At 40.7% G+C, this 22594-nt stretch overlaps 1 protein-coding gene across 2 annotated transcripts; it reads left to right on the forward strand.

Moving 5' to 3' along the window:
- The first annotated feature begins 1161 nt into the window (after positions 1-1161).
- ankrd40 (ankyrin repeat domain 40) lies at positions 1162-21220 on the forward strand. Of its 2 annotated transcripts, XM_008104524.3 has the most exons (5): positions 1162-1592; positions 15468-15616; positions 16086-16568; positions 18001-18182; positions 20011-21220. In XM_008104524.3, exons 1-5 carry the CDS (start codon positions 1456-1458, stop codon positions 20155-20157), a joined length of 1098 nt encoding a protein of 365 aa, XP_008102731.2. In that variant the 5' UTR covers positions 1162-1455; the 3' UTR covers positions 20158-21220. The 2 variants fall into 2 exon arrangements, with proteins under 2 accessions (XP_008102731.2, XP_062826624.1); XM_062970554.1 differs by lacking the exons at positions 15468-15616; positions 16086-16568; positions 18001-18182; positions 20011-21220 and adding an exon at positions 3378-6149 and having other exon boundaries at positions 1466-1592.
- The last annotated feature ends 1374 nt before the right edge of the window (positions 21221-22594 follow it).

Here is a 22594-nt window from a genome sequence, read left to right on the forward strand (position 1 = left end):
CTATAAGGAAGCCTGTATTTGCCTCTCAAGGCTTTCCAGGCGTATTTTGTCATTCTGGATTAACGCAAAATCAGGGGAGATAACGCAGGGTATGGAGCCCCTGGTGGCTCAATGGATTAAACCCTTGTTCCAGCAGGTTGTATTGCTGACCTGAAGATTGCCGGTAGAAATCCAGGGAAGAGCACGGATGTGCTCCCTCTATTAGCTCCAGCTCCCCTTGTGGGGTCATGAGAGAAGCCTCCAACAAGGATGGTAAAACATCAAAAGAAAAAAACATCCGGGCGTCCCCTGGGCAATATCCTTGCTGACGGCCATTTCTCTCACACCAGAAATGACTTGCAATTTCTCAAATTCGCTCCTGACAAGAAAAAAAACAACTACAAAAACCCCAACAAAAATGTGGGGTATAAATATAATAATAATCATAAATAAATAATGCAGCGCCCAAACACGAATCAAGGAACATGAAAGGCACTACAGACTAATTCAATCAGAGAAGTCAGCCATAGCATAGGTTTGTTGGAAACTAGTCAAGTGAGGTTTATATATCTGTGGAATGTCCAGAGTGGGAGAAAGAGCTCTTGTCTGCCTGAGGCAAGTGTGAATGTTGCAATTGACCGCCTTGATTAGCATTGAATAGTCTTGCAGCTTCAAAGCCTGACTGCTTCCTGCGTGGGGGCATTGTTGGGAGGTGTTAACAGGCCCTGATTGTTTCATGTCTGGAATACCTCTTTTTCAGAGTGTTGTTCTTTATTTATTGTCCTGATTTTAGAGTTTTTGTTTAAATACTGGTAGCTAGATTTTGTTCATTTTCATAGTTTCTTCCTTTCTGTTGAAATTGTCCACATGCTTGTGGATTTCCATGCGTTCTCTGTGTAGCCTGACATGGTGGTTGTTAAGAGTGGTCCAACATTTCTGTGTTCTCAAATCATATGCTGTGTCCAGGTTGGTTCATCAAGTGCTCTGCTATGGCTGATTTCTCTACTTGAGTTAGTCTGCAGTGGCTCCTTGGTTCGTGTTTGGGCAACGCTGCTGCGTTTGGTGGTCCCTATGTAGACTTGTCCACAGCTGCATGATACTGTATAGGGCAGTTTTGCTGGCTGAAGTTTTCGCGCGGCGGAACGAAAAATCTCGGCCACGGTTGCCTCACTGAATAGCGTCCCCCTCAGAGGGAGGAGGAAGAGGAGGGAGCCGGGCGCAGCGCTGCGCAGCGGGGCGGCGAGGGGAGAGGGCCACGGCCTTGGCGCCCCTCCGCGTTCATGAGCCCCTCCGGGCTGGGCGGGGGCGACGTGTCCGCGTGGCTCTGAAGGGCACCCGAGGCGGGCGAGGCCTTGCTCCCCGGGCCGGCTGCCGTGCTCCGGCCGGCGGGCGGGGGGAAGATGGCCCCTCACCCGCAGTAGCCGGCCGGCTGGGCGACCCCTCCTCCACTTGGGCTCCCCTCCCTTGGAAAGGACTATGACTTCCTCTGCCTTCGAGGACAAGGAGCTGCAAGAGAGGCTGAGGGAGGCCGCCGCTTTGGGGGACCTGGAGGAAGTCCAGCGCTTGCTGGCCTTTGGGGTGGATGTCAACTCCCAGAATGAAATCAACGGCTGGTAAGTAAGAGTTAAGCCCGCAGTGAGAGTTTCAGGTGCACTTTTAAACACGATTATTGTTAACTTCGAAAGAGGATTTACCTAGTGATTATACGGCCTATGCCGACTCACGTAATGTAGTAGTTTAACTTCTTGGCCTTCCTTCTGCCATACTCAGCATACCTGACTTTAATGTCAGGAAGGGAAGAATTTACGTATGAATTGTAATTTGGATGGATAATACTGGACGCCCTTCCACACAGTCCTCTATCCCTGAATATCAAGGCAGAAAATCCTACATTATCTGAGTGTGGATTCAGATAACTCAGTTCAAAGCAGATATTGTAGGATTTTCTGCCTTGATATTCAGGGATAGAGGGCTGTGTGGAAGGGCCCAGGGTTAAACTGTATTCCATGAAACCATGAAAATGAACAAAATCTGACTGCCAGCATTAGAAAACTCTAAATCAAGACAGTAAATAAAGAACAACACTCAGAAAACAGGGAAATTCCAGACAGAAAATAATCAGGGCCAATTAACACCTCCCAACAAAGGAATTCCACCAGGAAGGAAGCAGCCAGCCAGGCCTTGAAGCTACAAGGCTTTCCAATTCTAATTAAGGGAATTAATTGCAACATCCACACTTGCTTCCAACAGACAAGAGATATTTCTCCCACCTTGGACCTTCCACAGATATATAAACCTCCCTTTTCCTAGGGCTCTTCCAGACAGGCCCCATATCCCAAGATCTGGTCCCAGATTCTCTGCTTTAAACTGGAATATATAATAATAATAATAATAATAATAATAATAATAATAATAATAATAATAATTTTATTTTTGTATCCCGCCACCATCTCCCCAGAGGGACTCGGGGCGGCTTACAGATATAAAACCAACATACAATAATATCAAATACAAAAACATGAGTCAACTCTGTCAGATAATCTGGGATCAGATCCTGGGATATAGGACAGTGTAGAAAGGGTCCTAGTTTCCAATATATCTCACAACCTCTGAGGATGCCTGCCATAGATGTGGGCGAAACGTCAGGAGAGAATGCTTCTGGAACATGACCATACAGCCTAGAAAACTCACAGCAACACAGAATTGTATTCCCTCTGCCTGGCTTCAGTCCTGTAAACGATTATCTGGCGCCCCATCTATACTTCCATATAAGGCACTTTGAAACGGCACTATGTGGTCATTGTAGAGTTCAAACTGCCTTATATTAGCTTCCACTCAGCTGAATAAAATCCCACGTCATCTGCTTTGAACTGGAATATATGGTAGTGTGGACTCAGATAACCCAGTTCAAAGCAAATATTTTGGGATTTTCTGCCTTGATATTCTGGATTATATGGTTGTGTGGAAGGGCCCTTCACTGACTGTATAATGACGTTTCAAACTGCATTATGTGGCATTGTAGATGGAGCCTGGGAATAAGTGCACTTAATGAGGGGTAGGCTTCCGGGGAGGTTGTTGGTGAGATTTTTGGGGAGATTATTAGCTTTTAAATGTAATTTAATTGCATTTTATTGTATTTTAACTGTATTCTTTTTGTATCCATGAGGCAAATACTGTGTGTAATTACTTTGAAACTTTTGTATTCATATTTATATTTTTGCCTTATTTTACAATTCTATTGTGTTGGGTCATGTTATTGTTAGCTTCCTTGAGTCCCTATGGGAGAAAAAGAAAGTAAATAATAATAATAATAATAATAATAATAATAATTGTGCGGTTTTCTGGCATTGTATATTTCTGCCGCTTCTGTGACTGTTCATTGTATTTTGATTCCGTAGCCCACTTGTCGATGGATGTCCAGAATCAGCAGCATCCACCGCGGTCCTTTTTATCCTGGGCGACGACCGAGCCAGTATAGACTTTGTTTTGGTTTGATTCTCCATAATGCTAATGGGTTAGGTGCTCTTAGTTCCGCTTCTCAGCTAAGGCCTCTCTGGCTTGGTTGGACCTGCCGGTAGTTACACTACTGCCAGCACAGCCCTCAGTCATCATTGGAGCAGTTAAGCCCAAAATCAACTGTTTCAATCAGACCAAAGACGGTTCTACTAGAATCTGAACCAAACAACAGACACAGTAATCATAAAGCCAGAGAAAACTGCAACAATGAAGTTCTGGAAAGAGCTTTGGGAAAATAATAAGAACTACAACAAAAATGCTGGGTGGATAAAGGAGTTTGAAGGAAAATTCTCACAGAACAAAATGGAACAGATGGAAATAACAACTGAAATGATCAGCAAACGAGTGCAAAAAGTCAAGAACTGGACATCGCCTGGTAGTGATCAACTTTATGGATTTTGGCTCAAACATCTGATTAGTTTACATGGAAAAATGGCCCAACAATTCAATGAGATGCTGCAGAAAGGAAGTATCAGTGAATGGCTAACAACTGGAAGAACTTACCTGATACAAAAGGATCCAGTAAAAGGAACAGCACCAGGAAACTACAGGCCAATAATGTGTCTGCCCACTATGTTTAAACTACTGACTGGCATCACAGCTGACAGAATTCAAGACTATCTTGAAGAAAAAAACATCTTGCCAGATGAACAGAAAGGCAACAAACGGCAAAGCAGGGGCACAAAAGACCAGTTATTAATTGACAAAATGATTCTGGAGAACTGTAAAAGCCAAAAAGCTAATCTTCACATGACGTGGATTGACTACAAAAAGGCCTTTGACTCACTCCCATACAGCTGGATCATCAAGTTCCTGGACGCCATCGGGATTAGTAAAAATGTTGGCACCTTTATTGAAAACATGATGGAGCACTGGAAAACTGAACTGTTTGTTGGAAATGAAAGCTATGGACTTGTCAACATCAGAAGAGGAATTTTCCAGGGAGACTCATTGTCCCCTCTGCATTTCATTATTGCCATGATCCCTCTGTCAACAATCTTACAAAAAACAAATCTCGGCTATCAAACATCTAAGAAATCTGACAAAATTTCGCATCTAATGTACATGGATGACCTGAAGCTGTATGGGAAAACGGAAACTGAAATCCAGTCTCTGACTAACACTGTCCGAATTTTTATCACTGATATCAGCATGGAGTTTGGTTTGGACAAATGTTCGACAGTGGCATTGAAGAAGGGGAAAATCATTGAAAGTGAGGGCATAAATATGCCTAATGGCCAAACAATAAAGTGTCACCAACCAGAGGCCTATAAATATCTGGGCATATTACAGCTGGACAACATCAAGCATGAACACGTGAAAACTGTGGTCAGCAAAACATACACACAAAGGGTCAGAAAAATTCTCAAAAGCAAGCTCAATGGAGGCAACACCATCAAGGCCATAAACACCTGGGCTATACCTGGCATAAGATATACTGCTGGCATCATAAACCGGATACAGGTGGAACTGGACAATTTGGACAGAAAAACAAGAAAACTCATGACCATTCATCATTCACTGCACCCCTGCAGTGATGTTGACCGGCTATATCTGCCTAGAAGATCAGGGGGCAGAGGACTCTTACAAGTAAAACAAACAGTCAAAGAAGAAGCACATGCCCTGGCAGAATATGTAAAGCAAAGTGAAGAACCTGCTTTGATTGAAGTCAAAAATCAGAAACTCCTCAAAACACAGAAGACAAAGAATCAGTACAAGAAAACCGCACTACAAACTAGAGCTGACAGCTGGCACAACAAAACACTGCATGGAAAGTTCCTTGACAAAATTGAAGGAAAAGCTGATAAGGAGAAGACCTGGCTCTGGCTCACAAATGGGACCCTGAAGAAGGAGACAGAAGGCCTGATCCTTGCAGCCCAGGAACAAGCCATCAGAACAAATGCAATTAAAGCCAAGATCGAAAAATCAGCTGATGACTCAAAACGCAGACTGTGCAAGGAAGCTGACAAAACCATTGATCATATCCTCAGCTGCTGTAAGAAAATCGCACAGACAGACTACAAACAGAGGCACAACTATGTGGCCCAAATGATTCATTGGAACTTATGCCTCAAGTACCACCTCCCAGCAGTAAAGAACTGGTGGGATCACAAACCTGCAAAAGTATTGGAGAATGAGAACGCAAAGATACTGTGGGACTTCCGAATCCAGACTGACAAAGTTCTGGAACACAACACATCAGACATCACAGTTGTGGAAAGGAAAAAGATTTGGATCATTGATGTTGCCATCCCAGGTGACAGTCGCATTGACGAAAAACAACAGGAAAAACTCAGCCGCTATCAGGACCTCAAGATTGAACTTCAAAGACTCTGGCAGAAACCAGTACAGGTGGTCCCGGTGGTGATGGGTACACTGGGTGCTGGGCCAAAAGATCTCAGTCGGCATTTGGAAACAATAGACATTGACAAAATTACGATCTGCCAACTGCAAAAGGCCACCCTACTGGGATCTGCACGTATCATCCGAAAATACATCACACAGTCCTAGACACTTGGGAAGTGTTCGACTTGTGATTTTGTGATACGAAATCCAGCATGTCTATCTTGTTTGCTGTGTCATAATAAAATAATAATAATAATTGCAGGCAGATCCACTTCTGACAACCAGGTGGCACTATTTATAAGATGATACACTTAGAATCATAGAATCATAGAATCATAGAATAGTAGAGTTGGAAGAGACCTCAAGGGCCATCTAGTCCAACCCCCCGCTAAGAAGCAGGAAATCGCATTCAAAGCACCCCCGACAGATGGCCATCCAGCCTCTGCTTAAAAGCCTCCAAAGAAGGAGCCTCCACCACGGCCCGGGGGAGAGAGTTCCACTGCCGAACAGCCCTCACAGTGAGGAAGTTCTTCCTGATGTTCAGGTGGAATCTCCTTTCCTGTAGTTTGAAGCCATTGTTCCGTGTCCTAGTCTGCAGGGCAGCAGAAAATAAGCTTGCTCCCTCCTCCCTATGACTTCCCCTCACATATTTGTACATGGCTATCATGTCTCCTCTCAGCCTTCTCTTCTGCAGGCTAAACATGCCCAGCTCTTTAAGCCTCTCCTCATAGGGCTTGTTCTCCAGACCCTTAATCATTTTAGTTGCCCTCCTCTGGACGCTTTCCAGCTTGTCAGCATCTCCCTTCATCTGCGGTGCCCAAAACTGGACACAGTATTCCAGGTGTGGTCTGACCAAGGCAGAATAGAGGGGGAGCATGACTTCCCTGGATCTAGACGTTATTCCCCTATTGATGCAGGCCAAAATCCCATTGGCTTTTTTAGCTGCCGCATCACATTGTAGGCTCATGTTTAACTTGTTGTCCACGAGGACTCCAAGATCTTTTTCGCACACACTGCTGTCAAGCCAGGCGTCCCCCATTCTGTATCTTTGATTTCCATTTTTTCTGCCGAAGTGAAGTATCTTGCATTTGTCCCTGTTGAACTTCATTTTGTTAGTTTCGGCCCATCTCTCTAGTCTGTCAAGATCGTTTTGAATTCTGCTCCTGTCTTCTGGAGTGGAAATTTCCCTCTACTTGAGGGAAATTAGGGTAAGGGCCCTTCCACACAGCCATATAACCTAGAATATCAAGGCAGATAATCCCACAATATCTGCTTTGACCTGAGTTATCAGAGTCCACATTGCCATGTATCCCAGTTCAAAACAGATAATGTGCGGTTTTATATGGGTTAGTGTTTTCTAGTTTTTTTTAAAAAAAAAATTCAGTCTTATTAAAATGCCGACATTACATTTGAGAAGGGATTTATAATTAAAGAATTGTTTACATTATACTTAAGAAAAGATATATAGAAGCAAATACATAATACAATTTTAATTAAAACTTAAGGGATTTACTAGCTTTGTAGTATTATTATTATTTACATCTTTTTCTCTCCTAAAGAGACTCAAAGTGGCAAATGGAAGTAAATGCAATACAATATATTATTTAAAATGTAAAGACTTGTATGGTTGCAGGTGAAATGTCTATTTTGCTGGTTTTTATGAGATGAATCAGGTATTTTATTAATTGTATGTTATCTGGCATTTTAATAATTCATTTTTCATTGTTTAGTGTTTCATTTGCAAGAGTTTTCAAAATGAAAAGATATCAGCCCTCACTTTTTGCAATATATACTATTTCTTTTTTCTTTTTTTGTTCTATTTATATCATTATATTGCTTTTTGTTATTTAGACAGATTTATGTGTAATGCTGGCAATATATTTAAGGTGTTTTTTGTGATTAGTGGTAATGAAAAAGAAAGAGGCAAATTAATTAAAGAAACATTAACAAAAAAATTATTTTGTGAAAGTATTCTTCAGATAAGATTATTGCAAAATCTGATCTAATCAGTATAATGGTAGATGAAGTACATGTTGGGAAATGTACAGTGAATTAAGAACACATATACCCCTACCAATGGTTGTGAGTAATTATAATTAGCCATACTTACTAATAACATAAATTACCATAGTTGTTCATCTGAAGATCCTTCATAGGACCACAATAAATTGAAGCTAACTTTACAGCAAATAACAGCTTAAGGTATTATTGTTTAAAAATATGAGCCATATCAATGGAATTGTGTCTTAATAGTAGCCTATTGTACTACATACGGGTTGAACATCAGGATAATAAAATGTTGCATCATGCCCATTTCTTGAAGACCAATCCATACTTTTTCATAATCTGTGTCATCAAAGGCTTTGCTCCAATCTATATAAAACACAGATTGATTTTCATATCAAATTCTTGGAGGTGCTTCATTGTCCAGTGTGTGCCTGCAGCATGATCCCTTGTGCCTCTTCCTTTCTTGGACCTAACTTAGACATCTGGCATTTCTTGCTCCATACATTGCCTTGCAGCGTTTTAATTTTTGTATACTTTTTATCATGTTTTAATTGTTTTGTTTTATAGTATACTTGTTGCTGGCCCTCGTGGCAGAATGTAAGTCGCTCTGAGTCCCCTCGGGGAGAAGGGTGGGATATAAATGCATGTAATAAATAAATAAATAAATAAATACATGGTTAAAGTCTCAGTTGTAGAATGTCAAGTATCACTTTGCTTACATGGGAGATTAATGCAATAATTACTGCAATTTATGATGTCCCTTTTCTTGGGGACTGAAATTGAGCATTGCCAATTTGTGGGCCTTTGTTTTCTGTATTTGTTGACTAATCTTAGTTAGATTACATTTTTTCTCCATAGCTTTAAGCAGCTGTATTGATATGTCAAAATGATTGATTTCCCACCCCTCCAAGCTTGGGTCCTTCTTCCTACACTTCTTTGTGGGTTTTCCTGGCCTAGTAAGAGACAGCCAGTCACGAGGCAGTAAAGGAGGTGCTTCCCATGCACTTGACACTGAATGCATGTTATGATTGAGCCTCATGGCTCTGTTACTGACAGACGTGGGCGTAAGACTCCTCGAGAGTCAGATACTCTCGAGGAGCGAGAAAGAAAAAGACTGCGAGACATTTTTGCAGCACCATCTGACGAAGAGTCTTTTGAGGGGTTTACGGAGAGAATGGAGGAGGGGCTGGTTAGCTCGGAGGAGGATGAGATGGATTGGACTCGGGTAAGGGAGGAATTGGGTGCCACTGGTCATGATGGGATAGAAGATGAATGGGGACCTTCAGGATTAGACCCATGGCTTAGCTGGAGGGATGGGACGGGATCCACAGCTGGAGATGCTGTGGGGCGTAGTCAGAGGTGTTCCAGCTCTGATGAGGAAAGTGATGAGGAAACGCCCGGGTTAAGGAGGACAGCTGACAGTGATGAGGATTTGTAACTGGCATAAAATGGGGCTTGGGAGCAATTGCAAATTGCGTTGGGCAAGGTAATCTGGACGAACGCTTGGGATCTGTGTGGGACGCTTTCCTGAAGACTGGTGTGTTTTCCTGTGCTGAGACGTAAGTTGTTTTGGAATTCAGGGTCAGACGGCGGGAGGAATTGTGTGGGCATTTGTTTGTGCAAACCTGTGCTTACTCTTATTAGCTTGACCTTCCGTCGTCTTCTTGACGGACGCCATCTCCTGTTTTGAAAACTCGGACTGAACTGACCACGGCTTGTCTTCCCCCCCTTCTTGGACTTGGAATCTACAAACGTCTGCTTCTGGCTTTGATCTACGGAAAGGAACTGGGTCTACTCTACTGCTACAATCCTTGGCTGATCTGTTCGTGTTGGAAATCCTGTCTGCTGTGTGTGTGGGAGCGACGCAAGTTACTCTAAGCACAGTGTTGGCAGCAGAGAGGAATCTGCTGCCAATTAGTTGCATTCTTTTGTATCTTTTGTTCCTCGGCTTTTGTATTGTTTATCCCCAGGCTGAAGCAAGCAGTTTGTTTTTACCCGGATTAAACTCCGGTTTAATCCGGTTTATCTTTTGAACGTTTTTCCTTGCCCCTTTTTGCTCCTAAAGGCTAATACTGCCTGGCCCTTGTATTTTACGGGCATTTTTGAGTTCTGTAATCCAATAAACTCTGTTATCTTGAACCTTGTGGCGTTCTGTCCTTGACAATGCATGTTTCACTAGGGTCCACTCAGGAGTTATAAATTGTGGTGCATTCCACTTGGTAAGGCATTCTGATTTAAATTGCTGTATGCATTGTGGACTATATTGTATTTGATTGTTATAAAACAATCCAGTGTCTGTTACGTTTATCTGACCTGTCATTTCTATATTGTCACAAGTTTTGTTGATGTGGCATTAGGTAATATTCCATCTTGGTGAGAAACAAAACCTTAAATCCATCCTTCCTGTGTGGTGTCTCTTTAAGAGGCTTTGCAGGTAGAGGGATATAATGTTTCATTCTCCAGATGGCTATGAACTTGGGTGATTTCACATTTGCTATCTATCCCCCTGCTTTAAGTCATGGGGTTGGTGCTGAATAGGGTCATTTCTTGCTGGTTTTGGTGTGCAGATGTTTTCCTTGATCCAGCAGGCCTACTTATACAGCTGTAGCTATGGTAGTGAGCACATCTACACTGATCATTATTCAAAAGGGCAGACGAACTATCCCATTGGTGGCTAAACCACACACAGATTTGATTTGACTTAATGCGCGTCAAGGCACCTTAACACAAGCCTTGACCCATATTAACCAATGTCATGGGTTGCTCCAAATTCTCCCTAAGAATCCAGTACAAACCATGACTTTGGGCCCATGTAAGCAGTTGGGCTAGTTCCAAGATGGAAACGTCCACAACTATTTCCTGGATAGGCAAGGGTAAATAGGATGGCACTCAACACCCCCCCCCCCCATTTTTCTTGTGGCAGTGGCCAGCGGGAGTAATATGTCTCGTCTCCATTGGTTATCACCTGGATTGAATCTAGCTGGATTGAGGATGCAATCAGAGTAGGGAGGGAAGAGGAGAAGTGTGATGACTCATGGGCCATGTAGTCCCGTTCCTGGTACTATTGAGGCAGATGAAGAGGAAAACTTGGGTTTCCCACCGTTTCAGCCAGAATTGGAGCCCTTGCACCTGCAAGATGTTTGCCCACAAGAAGTCAGCCAAACAAGCCTTGAGCAGAAATCTCCCCCATTTTCTCGCCGGGATTATTATAATCAAGATAGAGGCGCTCGGGAGGCGACTCGCCGGAGCGCCAGGATAGCTGCCAGACAATTAGCTGATTAAGTCTGCTTCCCTTGGGAAACTTTAAGGAGTCATGCATCTGGACACAGTATAGGTTTCGTTTCTTGTTCCCCAGAGAAAGTGTTCCTTGGCGGGAAAACAAGATCCTATATAGGTGTTTGCCCGCAAAGGAATCCTTGCGGAGTCAATTCGTCAGCTTCGGGAGTGAGATCGTGTGTAGACTTCGTACTCCAGTTCCCAGTTCCCGGATCAAGTTTCCTGCCCAGCCTTGTACCATGGACTTCTATGGACTCAGTTCTTGATTCATGTTTGCCTTGTTTCCAGTTTGATCTTGCCAAGTTTCAAGTCTTGCCTTGCCTTGCGTTTTAAACCACGGACCTTGCTTCTCAGTTTCAAGCCTTGTTTTCCAGTTTCCTTCGGATTTACCTTAAGCCTCAAAGACTATGGACAGTTCCCCACACTATTGCTTGCCAAATAGTGTGTGTTTCGGTGAAGTGGATTATAACTTTGGACTTTAATATCTCATATTGGACATTGTTTTCCTGGACTATATTTGACCTTTCCTGAAAGTACTATAGTACTTCTGAACTATATTCTACACTTGTTTTTACTGACTTTATATATTCCTTTAATAAAGATAATAGATAGATTCTGGCCTCTGCGCATGGTTATTGGTGCTCTGCAGCCTGGGTCCTGACAAGAAGTCTAATGTCACTGCCTGATGTCACTCCATCTGACAAAGGGCCAACATGAACGGCCAGCTGGCTTCTGCAATGAAGTGAATGGGAGGGGTTGGTCAAAACCCCCCTCCCCTCCTCTGCAGCAGCCATTAGGCTAGAGCAAATTTTTCGTTATTTTGTTAAATTCGTTAAAAATTCGTTTCGTAAGCAATTTTGAATTAATATTGAACCATCTGCTCACTGCCCTTACAAATATTACGAATTTGAATAATAAAAGTACCTTTTTTCGTTTGTTTCTGATGTCTTCGGATGAAGCTGTAGCCCCTCTGAGAGGAGAAGCCATGTTGGCATGCCTCTCAGTCAATCAGAGCGGAAGAGGGAGGGAGGGAGAGGCATGGACATCGATCTGCTAGCATTTTAAAAAAAATGTTGCTTCAAAAATCCCCAAAAATCAGTGGATGGGTCAAACATTATGAAACTTGATAGGCAAAGAGTACTTAATTTTTGCTTCCATTCTGGCAAATTTCATCATAATAGCTTTCATAATGCAGGAGAACGAAGCCTCTGAATATTGACCATTAATGAAGCAATTCGCCATAACGAGAGAAAAAACTCCATTTCCCAGAAGCCTTAGCAAGCCAATCAAAGTGGAAGGAAGAAGGACAGGGAGGCGTGGCTATCGATCTGCTAACATTTTAAAAAAATGTTGCTTCAGAAATCCCCAAAAATCAGTGGATGGGTCAAACATTATGAAACTTGATAGGCAAAGAGTACTTAATTTTTGCTTCCATTCTGGCAAATTTCATCATAATAGCTTTTATAATGCAGGAGAACGAAGCCTCTGAATATTGACCATTAATGAAGCAATTCGCCATAACGAGAGAAAAAACTCCATTTCCCAGAAGCCTTAGCAAGCCAATCAAAGTGGAAGGAAGAAGGACAGGGAGGCGTGGCTATCGATCTGCTAACATTTTAAAAAAATGTTGCTTCAGAAATCCCCAAAAATCAGTGGATGGGTCAAACATTATGAAACTAGATAGGCTAAGAGTACTTAATTTTTGCTTCCATTCTGGCAAATTTCATCATAATAGCTTTCAAAATGCAGGAGAAGGAAGCCTCTGAATATTGACCATTTATAAAAGCATTGGGCTGAAGCAAACGTTTCTCCAATAGTACTATGCCCACTTGCAAACTACAATTCCCAGATGTTCCAGGCCCTCTCTCCTCTTAACATTCCCCACCCCCTTTTGTCCTCACATAGAATCATAGCGTCATTGAACAGTAGAGTTGGAAGAGACCTCGTGGGCCATCCAGCCCAACCCCTTCTGCCAGGCAGGAAGACACCATCCAATCCCTCCCAACAGATGGCCATCCAGCCTCTGCTTAAAAGCCTCCAAAGAAGAAACCTCCACCACAGCCCGGGGAGAGAGTTCCTCAGCTGAACAGCTCACAGTGAGGAAGTTCTTCCTAATGTTCAGGTGAAATCTCCTTTCCTGTAGTTTAAAGCCATTGTTCAGTGTCCTAGTCTGCAGGGCAGCAGAAAACAAGCTTGCTCCCTCCTCTCTATGACTTCCCCTCACATATTATACATCATGTCTCCTCTCAGCCTTCTTTCTGCAGGCTAAACATGCCCAGTTCTTCAAGCCACTCCTTATAGGGCTTGTTCTCCAGACCCTAGATCATTTTAGTTGCCCTCCTCTGACCATCTTGACCAAACTTTCATACAGTATGTGAATTCTTGGAAGGTATGAGAAGTTTAGAGAGAAGGAGGGAGGAAGAGGTTTGAATTTTGGACTCCAATTGTGGCATGATTCCCCACTCTGCCACCCACTTGGGCAAGTCACACACTCTCAGCCCAGAAAAGCCAATGGAACAGGAAATAGCACTTTCAAACTAGGAACTAATTTCCTTATTCAGAGGCTGATGGCCATCTGTCAGGAAGGATTTGATGGTGTACTATGATTTCTGTTCCTGGGTGATAAATGTCATTTACTAATTGGTTCTGTCATAGAAACATGGCAAACTCTATGACACTGCCTGAACTTTGTGCAAGCGACATGGATGGAACATATTATGGTTTGGTCCACCAATTTAACAAAGTTTCAGCCACAAAAACAAAGTTTCTGAAGTAGAACAATGACTTTCACAGTAAAGACAACCCAATGAAACAGGAAATAAGACTTTCAAACCAGGAACAGATTTCTGCAATTATTAAAAAATGGTTTATTATAAAAGCTATGAAAATTCACCAAAAATCAGAGGATAAGGGAAACGTTCCAAATTTTGGTGAGCTATCAGTGTTAAATGTGTTCTACCACTGTACCAAGTTTGAAGAAGATCACTCAAAAAATGAGGGCGGGAGAGTCCTGTAAAATCTCCCCTCGTGCTGTTTTTTTTGGCCACTGCGCATGCACGTCTGCCATTAACGAATTAATTTAGAAAATAACGAATTTTCGTTAATTTCGAATTTTTTGGGGGGCAAAATTCGGAAATGACATCAGAAACGAAACGCTGGCGCCCCCTACTTTTGAAACGAGTTTAGAATCAATTTTTTCATGGATCGCTCAAGCCTAGCAGCCATGGCAGTGGCGGTCTAAAACTTCCCAGAACCAATCTAGCATCTGCCACTCCGAATCAGCCCTGGAATAAAGAGTCAACAATTTGTTGCTTATTAAAGTTGGAGGCAGTTTTCTCCTCAAGACTGAGTGAAACATGGCTGTTTGCAGTATCAGTTTGGCCTTGCATGGGTTACTCATCACTAGGCTTCTAAACATACAGTAGAGTCTCACTTATCCAACACTTGCTTATCCAACATTCTGGATTATCCAACACATTTTTGTAGTCAATGTTTTAAATACATCGTGATATTTTGGAGCTAAATTCGTAAATACAGTAATTACTACATAGCATTACTGCGTATTGAACTACGTTTTCTGTCAAATTTGTTGTCTAACATGATGTTTTGGTGCTTAATTTGTAAAATCATAACCTAATTCGATGTTTAATAGGCTTTTCCTTAATGCCTCCTTATTATCCAACATATTCGCTTATCCAACATTCTGCCGGCCCGTTTATGTTGGATAAGCGAGACTCTACTGTAGTTGGTAACAGGGTTCCTGGTTTGGAAATAACATTAAGCCAAATTATTTAAAGTGGAAGTAAAGTGCAGAAATCTTCTATATGGCTGTGCAGTAGGAGGAGGTGGAAGGAGCAGGGGAAATGAAGGCTTTTCTTGTGCTCACTGAAGTGTATTTATGTACCATTAAGCATAATTTAATCTGCCTTCTGAACATAGCCACTGCATCATCAGTGGCCATATCAGCAATTTTCCTTTGATATTATTATTGTTTATGCTCTTAATTGTAAATGTATCCTTTACTCTGGAATAGCTGTTAGATTGGCTGTTGGAATGTATCTAAAATAAAAATGAAGCTTTTGATTCATTATCCTGAAGAACTGTTTGCAGAAGATGGAAATAAATATAGAATAACATGCACTGTAATGAATTCTGAATCCCTGTGATTTACATTCTCTCTAAATGCAAGAAATTATTTTGCCAGTAGATGTCACAATAAGAATCTGTAATCATGGAAAGAAAAAAATAGGCTGGCATCCCTCTTCACAGAAAAAGCAGTGCAAAATGTTGTGTTGTTCTGCAGTGTAGCATTTTCATCCAACTCTTCTGTTTGCCTTGTACAGGACTTGCTTGCATTGGGCCTGCAAGCGGAACCATGTCCAAGTGGTGTCCTGCCTGCTTGATGCTGGTGCTGATAAAGACATTCTCACAGTTAAAGAAGAAAAACCAGCTCAGCTAACATCAAAGAGGGAGATTAAAAAGATGCTGGGAGGTAAATCGATTGGTTTAATACTCATTATATCAAGAATATTTGAGTAATAGTAGATGTGTTGAGTTCATAGCTATTTAAGGAAGTTAATTTCCTTTCTTACATTTTTTTCCTGCAATTTGCTTCAAAAAATTTTGTGAACAAAGTGTCTTGTATCATTTTGGAATCAGTAAGCATTACATATGGATTGTTGGGCTTTGACTTGTTAAAAATGTAATCTTGTATTAGCTTAGACGGGGCACATACAGTTTTGGATATATTCTTTAACATCTAATTTTTAATAATAATATCCAATCAACTTTTTATTTAATTTTGCATATATGGGTCAATTTTGACATTCAAAATCAGGGCCTTCATCCTGAAAATATCGATCATACCAAAGTTGGTCTGTGCACTTGCCAAGCATCTATGCAGTTTCTCCAACTGGAAATCACATTTACTTAAGAATGTCTTTGTCTTCTATCTCCTGCAGTGGAAGATGTTGATGACGTTTCAGACGTGAAGAAAGATTCTATCTTGCCTATTATACCCAATTACTTGGCTAACCCACCATTCCCTTACGTTTATAACTCTACAAGTAGCAGCACTACTAGCACCTCTGCTTCCTCTCTGAATGGAAGACTTTCCCCTCCTTTAGAACAGCACAATGAGAACTGCCCTGTTTCTTTACCTCAGAATCAGGCGCCTGGCACTGCCAAGGTACATGAGAACCACTTGTTCCCTGTGGGGCCTGATGGGGATGTAACAAAAGGCATGGGTCTAGAATGCCCAGAGCCTGTGCTCCAGAATGGTCATGTTCGCCAGATGCCTGTTCCTCCCGCTAGGACAATCTCTTCCCCAGCTGCATCTACTAAACAGCTGGAAACTCAGCAACCTCATGGCCCCAGTGCAGGACCTGTTCCAACATTTCAGCCGTTTTTCTTTACTGGAGCATTTCCATTTAGCAATATGCAAGGTAAGCACAAATCGTGATAGCTATAAGCATTCAGTGTAATGTAGTGATGCCTCCTGGTAAAAATTATGAGATGAGCCAAGGACACATTTGATCAGAAATAAGCTCTTTAAGGTGCTAAATTAATTAGCACAAAAATTTTAAAAAGCAATATTCTTTTTAGGCTTTTTCTTGTCTTTTTCAATTTGTTTCATAGAGTCTTATTATCAATTCTGGACCATTCCATTTTAAATATTCCAAAATTGTTTACCTTTGATTTCTGTTGGCTTAGTTTGCACATTTGTTTCATGCACAAAATTATTATATATGTATAACTTTAGGCTACGTGGATAGATTCTGTAGGTTTGTTCTTAAGTTGAATTTGTATGCAAGTCGGAACAGGAACATATTTTAAGTGTAACTCAATTTTTTAAAGTTTTGGATTTCACAGGGAAGGGTTAACACCCCTGTAATCTTCGTTTTGCTGTCTGCTGTTCAGAAGTTTTCACCTCATTTTCTGTCCCCATGACACTTAGATTTTGAAAATGTTGAATTGTTGTGGAAACAAGGATTGGTGATAGAGCTTTAGTGGAGACACCTTTTCCAAATAACTTTCAGGAGTGAATTCTCCTTCTTAGGAGTAGATTTCCTCTCACTTTCTGTTGTTTCATCCCCATCCGAGTGTGTGCATGCCTGTGTAGGCGAGTGAGTCTTTGGGTGGGCAAGCAGATGGGTGAGTGGATGAGCAAATGAGTGAAGCGGTTGGCTGGGTCTTTGGGCAGGTGGGCAGATGGGTGAGTGGATGGACGAGAAGGCAAGTGGATGGGTGGGTGGGCAGGCAAATGGAGGAGCATTTACAGTGGGGAGGCTGCCTGCTAGTAAATCAAGGATGCGATTATCATGTGAGAAATTTGAAAAGATTGAAACCAGGACCCAAAAAAATGGGAGTGCAGTGGTGACTATTATGTGCTGAAATATACATTTACACTGTGGCTTCAATATTGTGTTGTATGAAAACATTGAAACAAATGGATTGCAAGTCACCAAAGCCCATGTTAAAATAAATCAGTCTTAAAAGTGTCATGTAACTTTTTTCCATCTTTCCTTTCCTACATCTTATACAGAAACAAACTAACATTACTATCTTTTTGAAAATTGTATGTTTTATATAAATTCTTCTGCAACCCACATGATAAAACACCATGACCGAACTGTTTAATCAGGCAACTGAAGAACATAATGGGCATGTTTTCTGATAGCAGAAAGTGTGTTATGACCATACCTTCCAGTAGAACTTAAACATATTTATTGATAGAGTTGTTTTGGAGACCTTCATGCTACTCACTTGCTGTTCCTAAACTTGACTTGGCAAAAGGAGTCCATATGGCAATTTTAACATTATTTAATGCCTGTATGACTGATTCTTAATATGTTGAATGTCTATGTTTTTAATTAGAACTGGTTCTCAAGGTCAGAATTCAAAATCGTACTCTCAAAGAGAATGACTTCATTGAAATTGAACTGGACCGACAAGATCTGACTTACCAAGAACTCCTCAGAGTGAGTTGCTGTGAACTGGGGGTTCACCCAGAACATGTGGAGAAAATAAGGAAGCTTCCAAATACTGTATTAAGGAAGGTAATACTTTTCAAATGAGGAATATTCCTATTGTGAGGGAGTGGAATGGGGCGGGGGGTGGAGGAACAAAATCACTAAATTTCTAACATTTCAGACAATGAGACACTGAATAATTGTGAATATTTAAAATTCTTATTTTGGTTGTGTCCATATTTTCTTGGATGTCTAAACTCAGCTGAGATTTTTGGTTTGTATAATGCTAGAAATTGGATACTGAATTAAAAATTCACGGGGTGAAGTAATTGTTTTTGGGAGATAATGCATGAATTCCCACACATAGCTATACTTTTGACTGAAACTAATTTTGGTCAGTTTCTTAGTTTATTGGCTTAAGTCAGGCTTACATAGTATATATGATACATGAAATAAAACTCTTTTTTAAAAGGAGAGAGAAAGGAGAACACACTATCACCAACTAGGCATTGTTGTCTACTCATGTTTTGAACTTCCAAAATTAGGACATTTTGAAGCAGGCAGCAAAAAAGCAGGATTTATGGCTTGGTCATTCAAATCACCAGTTGAAAATGCACTTTTCCTTCAATTGGCATAGTTGATTCAAATTTATCCTTGGATTATCAGTCCTCCTCACCCTATTGTCTCTTAAACCCCATGAAACACTGTACCTTGTTTTATTTTTTAAACTCTGGAAGATCTGTTTCATTTTAACAACTAGCTATTGTAAGTTTATTTGTAATATGAATTGGTAAATAAAATGGAGGCTTTAATCCATAATGTGGAAGCTAAATGTATTTCATATTTGGTTCACACTGGAAATCAAGTAATGGCAAGGAGGAAGATGAAACTATGTGCCGTTTCTCCTTTATACAAACCACTAATAGTAGGAGGCACACTGTCTACTATTAATGGAATTCAGGTTAGAGCAGTGAATCACAGAGGGCAAGTGAGACATGAATTAAATAAAGATTGTATTCTTTTATCAAGTTAAAGTTGTAATCTTGTTCACATTTACTTGTGTGTAAGCTTCACTGAATAAAATAGAGCTTAAAAGTATCAGTCAGCATGCCTATTAGTTTGACAATGGTTTTTTGAAAAGTTGCATAGCAGCATGGGATATGTCATTCTGCCATATTTTTAGAAGAATCCTCTACAGCTAGTTATGCAAGAAGTTCAACTTCTAATCCCCTTGTTATGACAATTGCCATTTAAAGAGCTTCACAGGCTGGCAGACCTGGGACAGAAATGTAAGTATTGAATTGGGTCCAGAGAGGAAAGCTTGAATCATGTATTTTCTGCATTTTTCTTGGCCAATATCACACTTGTGGATTTGGATTTTGTTGTATTTTGTTGCACAGCCCACACAGCTTCCCCCAAATACATAAACCTCCCTTGGGTTTGGCATTTTTATCTTTCATGCCATTGCCAGGGTTGGGCGACTACAGACAGCTCAGGGACTGTCGCTCTCCCAGTTGCCCTTTCCACCTTGGGCTGCATTTTTGTACATCAGACATAACCAAAATGTGGTCTTCTGGAGCTTAAAAAATTGTACAGCATCTTTGTTTAGGAAAATTGTACCCTGCTCCCAGAAGCTCACATTTCTCTATTTTTTAGCCAAGAAAAATTCACTGAAAGGCAAAGGCTCTGCAGGCCACACCAAAGGCTTTGGCAGGCTGCCTGCAGTTTATGGGCCACTCAGTTTCTACCTCTGAACTGCCTGGGTTGCAAAGAGAACTTTTATCTGAATGATTTAAAAAACCGGTTATGCAATATAAAAGAAAGATGAGTGAAAATTGTCCCATTCTGGTGTCTTCATACCACATATGAGTGTCTGAACATTATTTTAAATATATATTGTATCTATTTCTTTAAGGACAAAGATGTCTCGAGACTTCAAGATTTCCAGGAATTGGAGCTTGTCCTAATGATGAGCGAAAATGAGTTCCTGTTCAGAAATGCTGCACCACCGTTGACTGAAAGGCCTTGTTATAATAAGAAAGCATCTAAACTGACTTACTAATTGTTGACACAATAATACCTTCTCTAATATGTAACCATTAAACCTAGGATTTTGTAAGGGCTGTAAACCTCAAAGTCTATGTTACTTGGGAAATAGCATTAACCTATTGAGTATACTTACTTCGAAGCAAGTTCATCTGCAAACAGCTGGAAATGTTTTTAGTTGATTGCACTTCACATAAGGATGTCATATTTGAAGTGTCTGCCATTAATCTTTGAATGAACTGGCAGTTAGATAATGTTCTGGGGTAGAATACTAAGCAGTGACAGAAGATTGCCTCTTGTCACGCAGCCGTGATTCTTGTAAGGGAATGATGTCTTCCCAGAATGCTGCAGAGTTAGAAGTCTCAGGGAAAGACTTAAATTAAATTGTTCTAATAATTAATACTGATTAAAAAGAATAGGGGCAGTTATGTTGAAAGACAAATGCTGGGGTGCATGTAAAGCTTCTAATTGGATGCTTAACACGCAGAGACCCCCTAAAATGTCTAACTAGAGTTAAATGGGCAAGATGTGCCCATTTACAGGGAAGGGAGAGAGTAAGGGCTCTTAGACAATAGTTGCTTTAGCATAAAGTAGTAAGAGAATTCTGAATTACACTAATAGACCATCTCTTTGGGAAGAGCCTTTTATGTATATGTAAGTGGGATCTGTTTCTCCACTTTTCCATGTGAGGAGGACCAGGCAGGGTTGTTATAGGCAGGGATGAGTCAAGAGGGAGTACTGGCCTTGACTTTATTGGAACCTTATTGGGAGTTGCAGTCCAAAAAGTAACCTTCCTAAATTCTCAGCACATAATGCTAGACATGTCAGTTCCAGCTACGCTCAGTCTTTTTAGAAGTACATCTTGGACTGCTGACATAAGCACAACCTTTATATTTGGCTGGTTTAAAAAATAATTTACCCAAGTGAATAAACTAGCTGTTATTTCTTCAGAATGGTGCTCAAATGTTTGCATCTACTATATTAACAGAAGCAGTAACTATAGTGTTGACTAAAACACTTAGGGTATGTATATGTATGTCTAACTTATGAACTGCTTGTCAGTAAACAGCATAGAATGATTGCAGTATCTGGTGGTGTTTAGGTATTTTTATGTTTTTTTGTTTCAATTTATTATGGAGTTTCCCAAAGGGTGATTAGGATGCTAATGGCTCAAAACAGCCTGAAGCCATCCATAGACTGAGCACAATTCTCCTCAGCCTTTACTCCAGAGTGAGAATTTGACAACCCTCCAGATGTTTTTGGACCACAACTCCCAGCATTCTTCACAATTTGTTGTCCTGATGGACTTGCAGTCCAACAATATTTTGATTGCTGATTGAATCTCTTGCCCCTGTCCTACCTTGTATGCTATCACTCTTCCAGTTTTGAAACCATTTCCTATTTTGGGAAAATAATATAACATTTTAAATAGCAGGAGTACTTTTAATACCAAGATAACTCAGCTAACATCTTGAAATTTCTATGCATTTTTGACAGACTTGCTTGCATTTCTTATAGGCATGTCCAGTTTTTAATCTTTTTAGTTGAAGTTTGCATAAATAATCTGCTGTCAGGTCCTCGAGTAAACATTCTGGAAAAGCATGGAATGTAATAACATTTAAAAATAATTAGTAGTTTATCTAGTTTTAGCATTCTGTATACTAGTTGAAGGATGTTGTTTACTTTAATTACTGTCTGATGGACTACTGCTAGGAAACCTGGAATGAACATGAAAAAAGTATTCAGTTGCTAATGTGGGTTCCCACCTGTCAGTGCTTTTAACCTGCAGTTTTAGACAAAGCATTGTGATCCTAGCCCTGGGCCAGAACTTTTTAAATAACATGTTATTGCCCATAGCCATCCCCACAGAATTAAGGCAGGTTTTGATGCAGCACCTGCGTCCATAGGAATGCTTTTTGCCAGAACTACTCCTTGCAGACCTTTTGAGGAAAGGTCTTTGACCAGAATAAGGATGTGAAGGATATTTATTAGTATTCGTATCTTCAGTGAAAACCAATATATCCAAACACTCAAGAAAAGGAGAACAGTAATAAGACTCTTGGCACTTTAGAACTTTGGGGAAAGCCATTTACACAAAAATATGTACTGTTTATGTATACACACTTGTGCAGAAAATGGATAGAATGAGTAAGTGTCTGCCAATAGTATAAATTTTCTTAAATTGTGCAAATATACTATTTTCTGCATAAGGGACAGGCATTTCGGGACAGAAAATGAGGGTTTTTTTTGCACAATTATTAGTGCATTCTATGCAAAGTCCAGTTTTTACACAAAACACTTCCTTTTCACAGAAATTATAAGCATGATTTTTGTGCAAAAACCCTATATGTTTTTGTACAAATGAATTTCCCCAAAGCCTCAAAATAGGAAGAAGTGTCAGGAAATTGCATTAAAATTCTCATATTTGCACAGAACAGGGAGCAAACGGCTGA

This window comes from Anolis carolinensis, chromosome 2 (assembly GCF_035594765.1).
Source record: "Anolis carolinensis isolate JA03-04 chromosome 2, rAnoCar3.1.pri, whole genome shotgun sequence".
Lineage (NCBI taxonomy): Eukaryota > Metazoa > Chordata > Lepidosauria > Squamata > Dactyloidae > Anolis > Anolis carolinensis.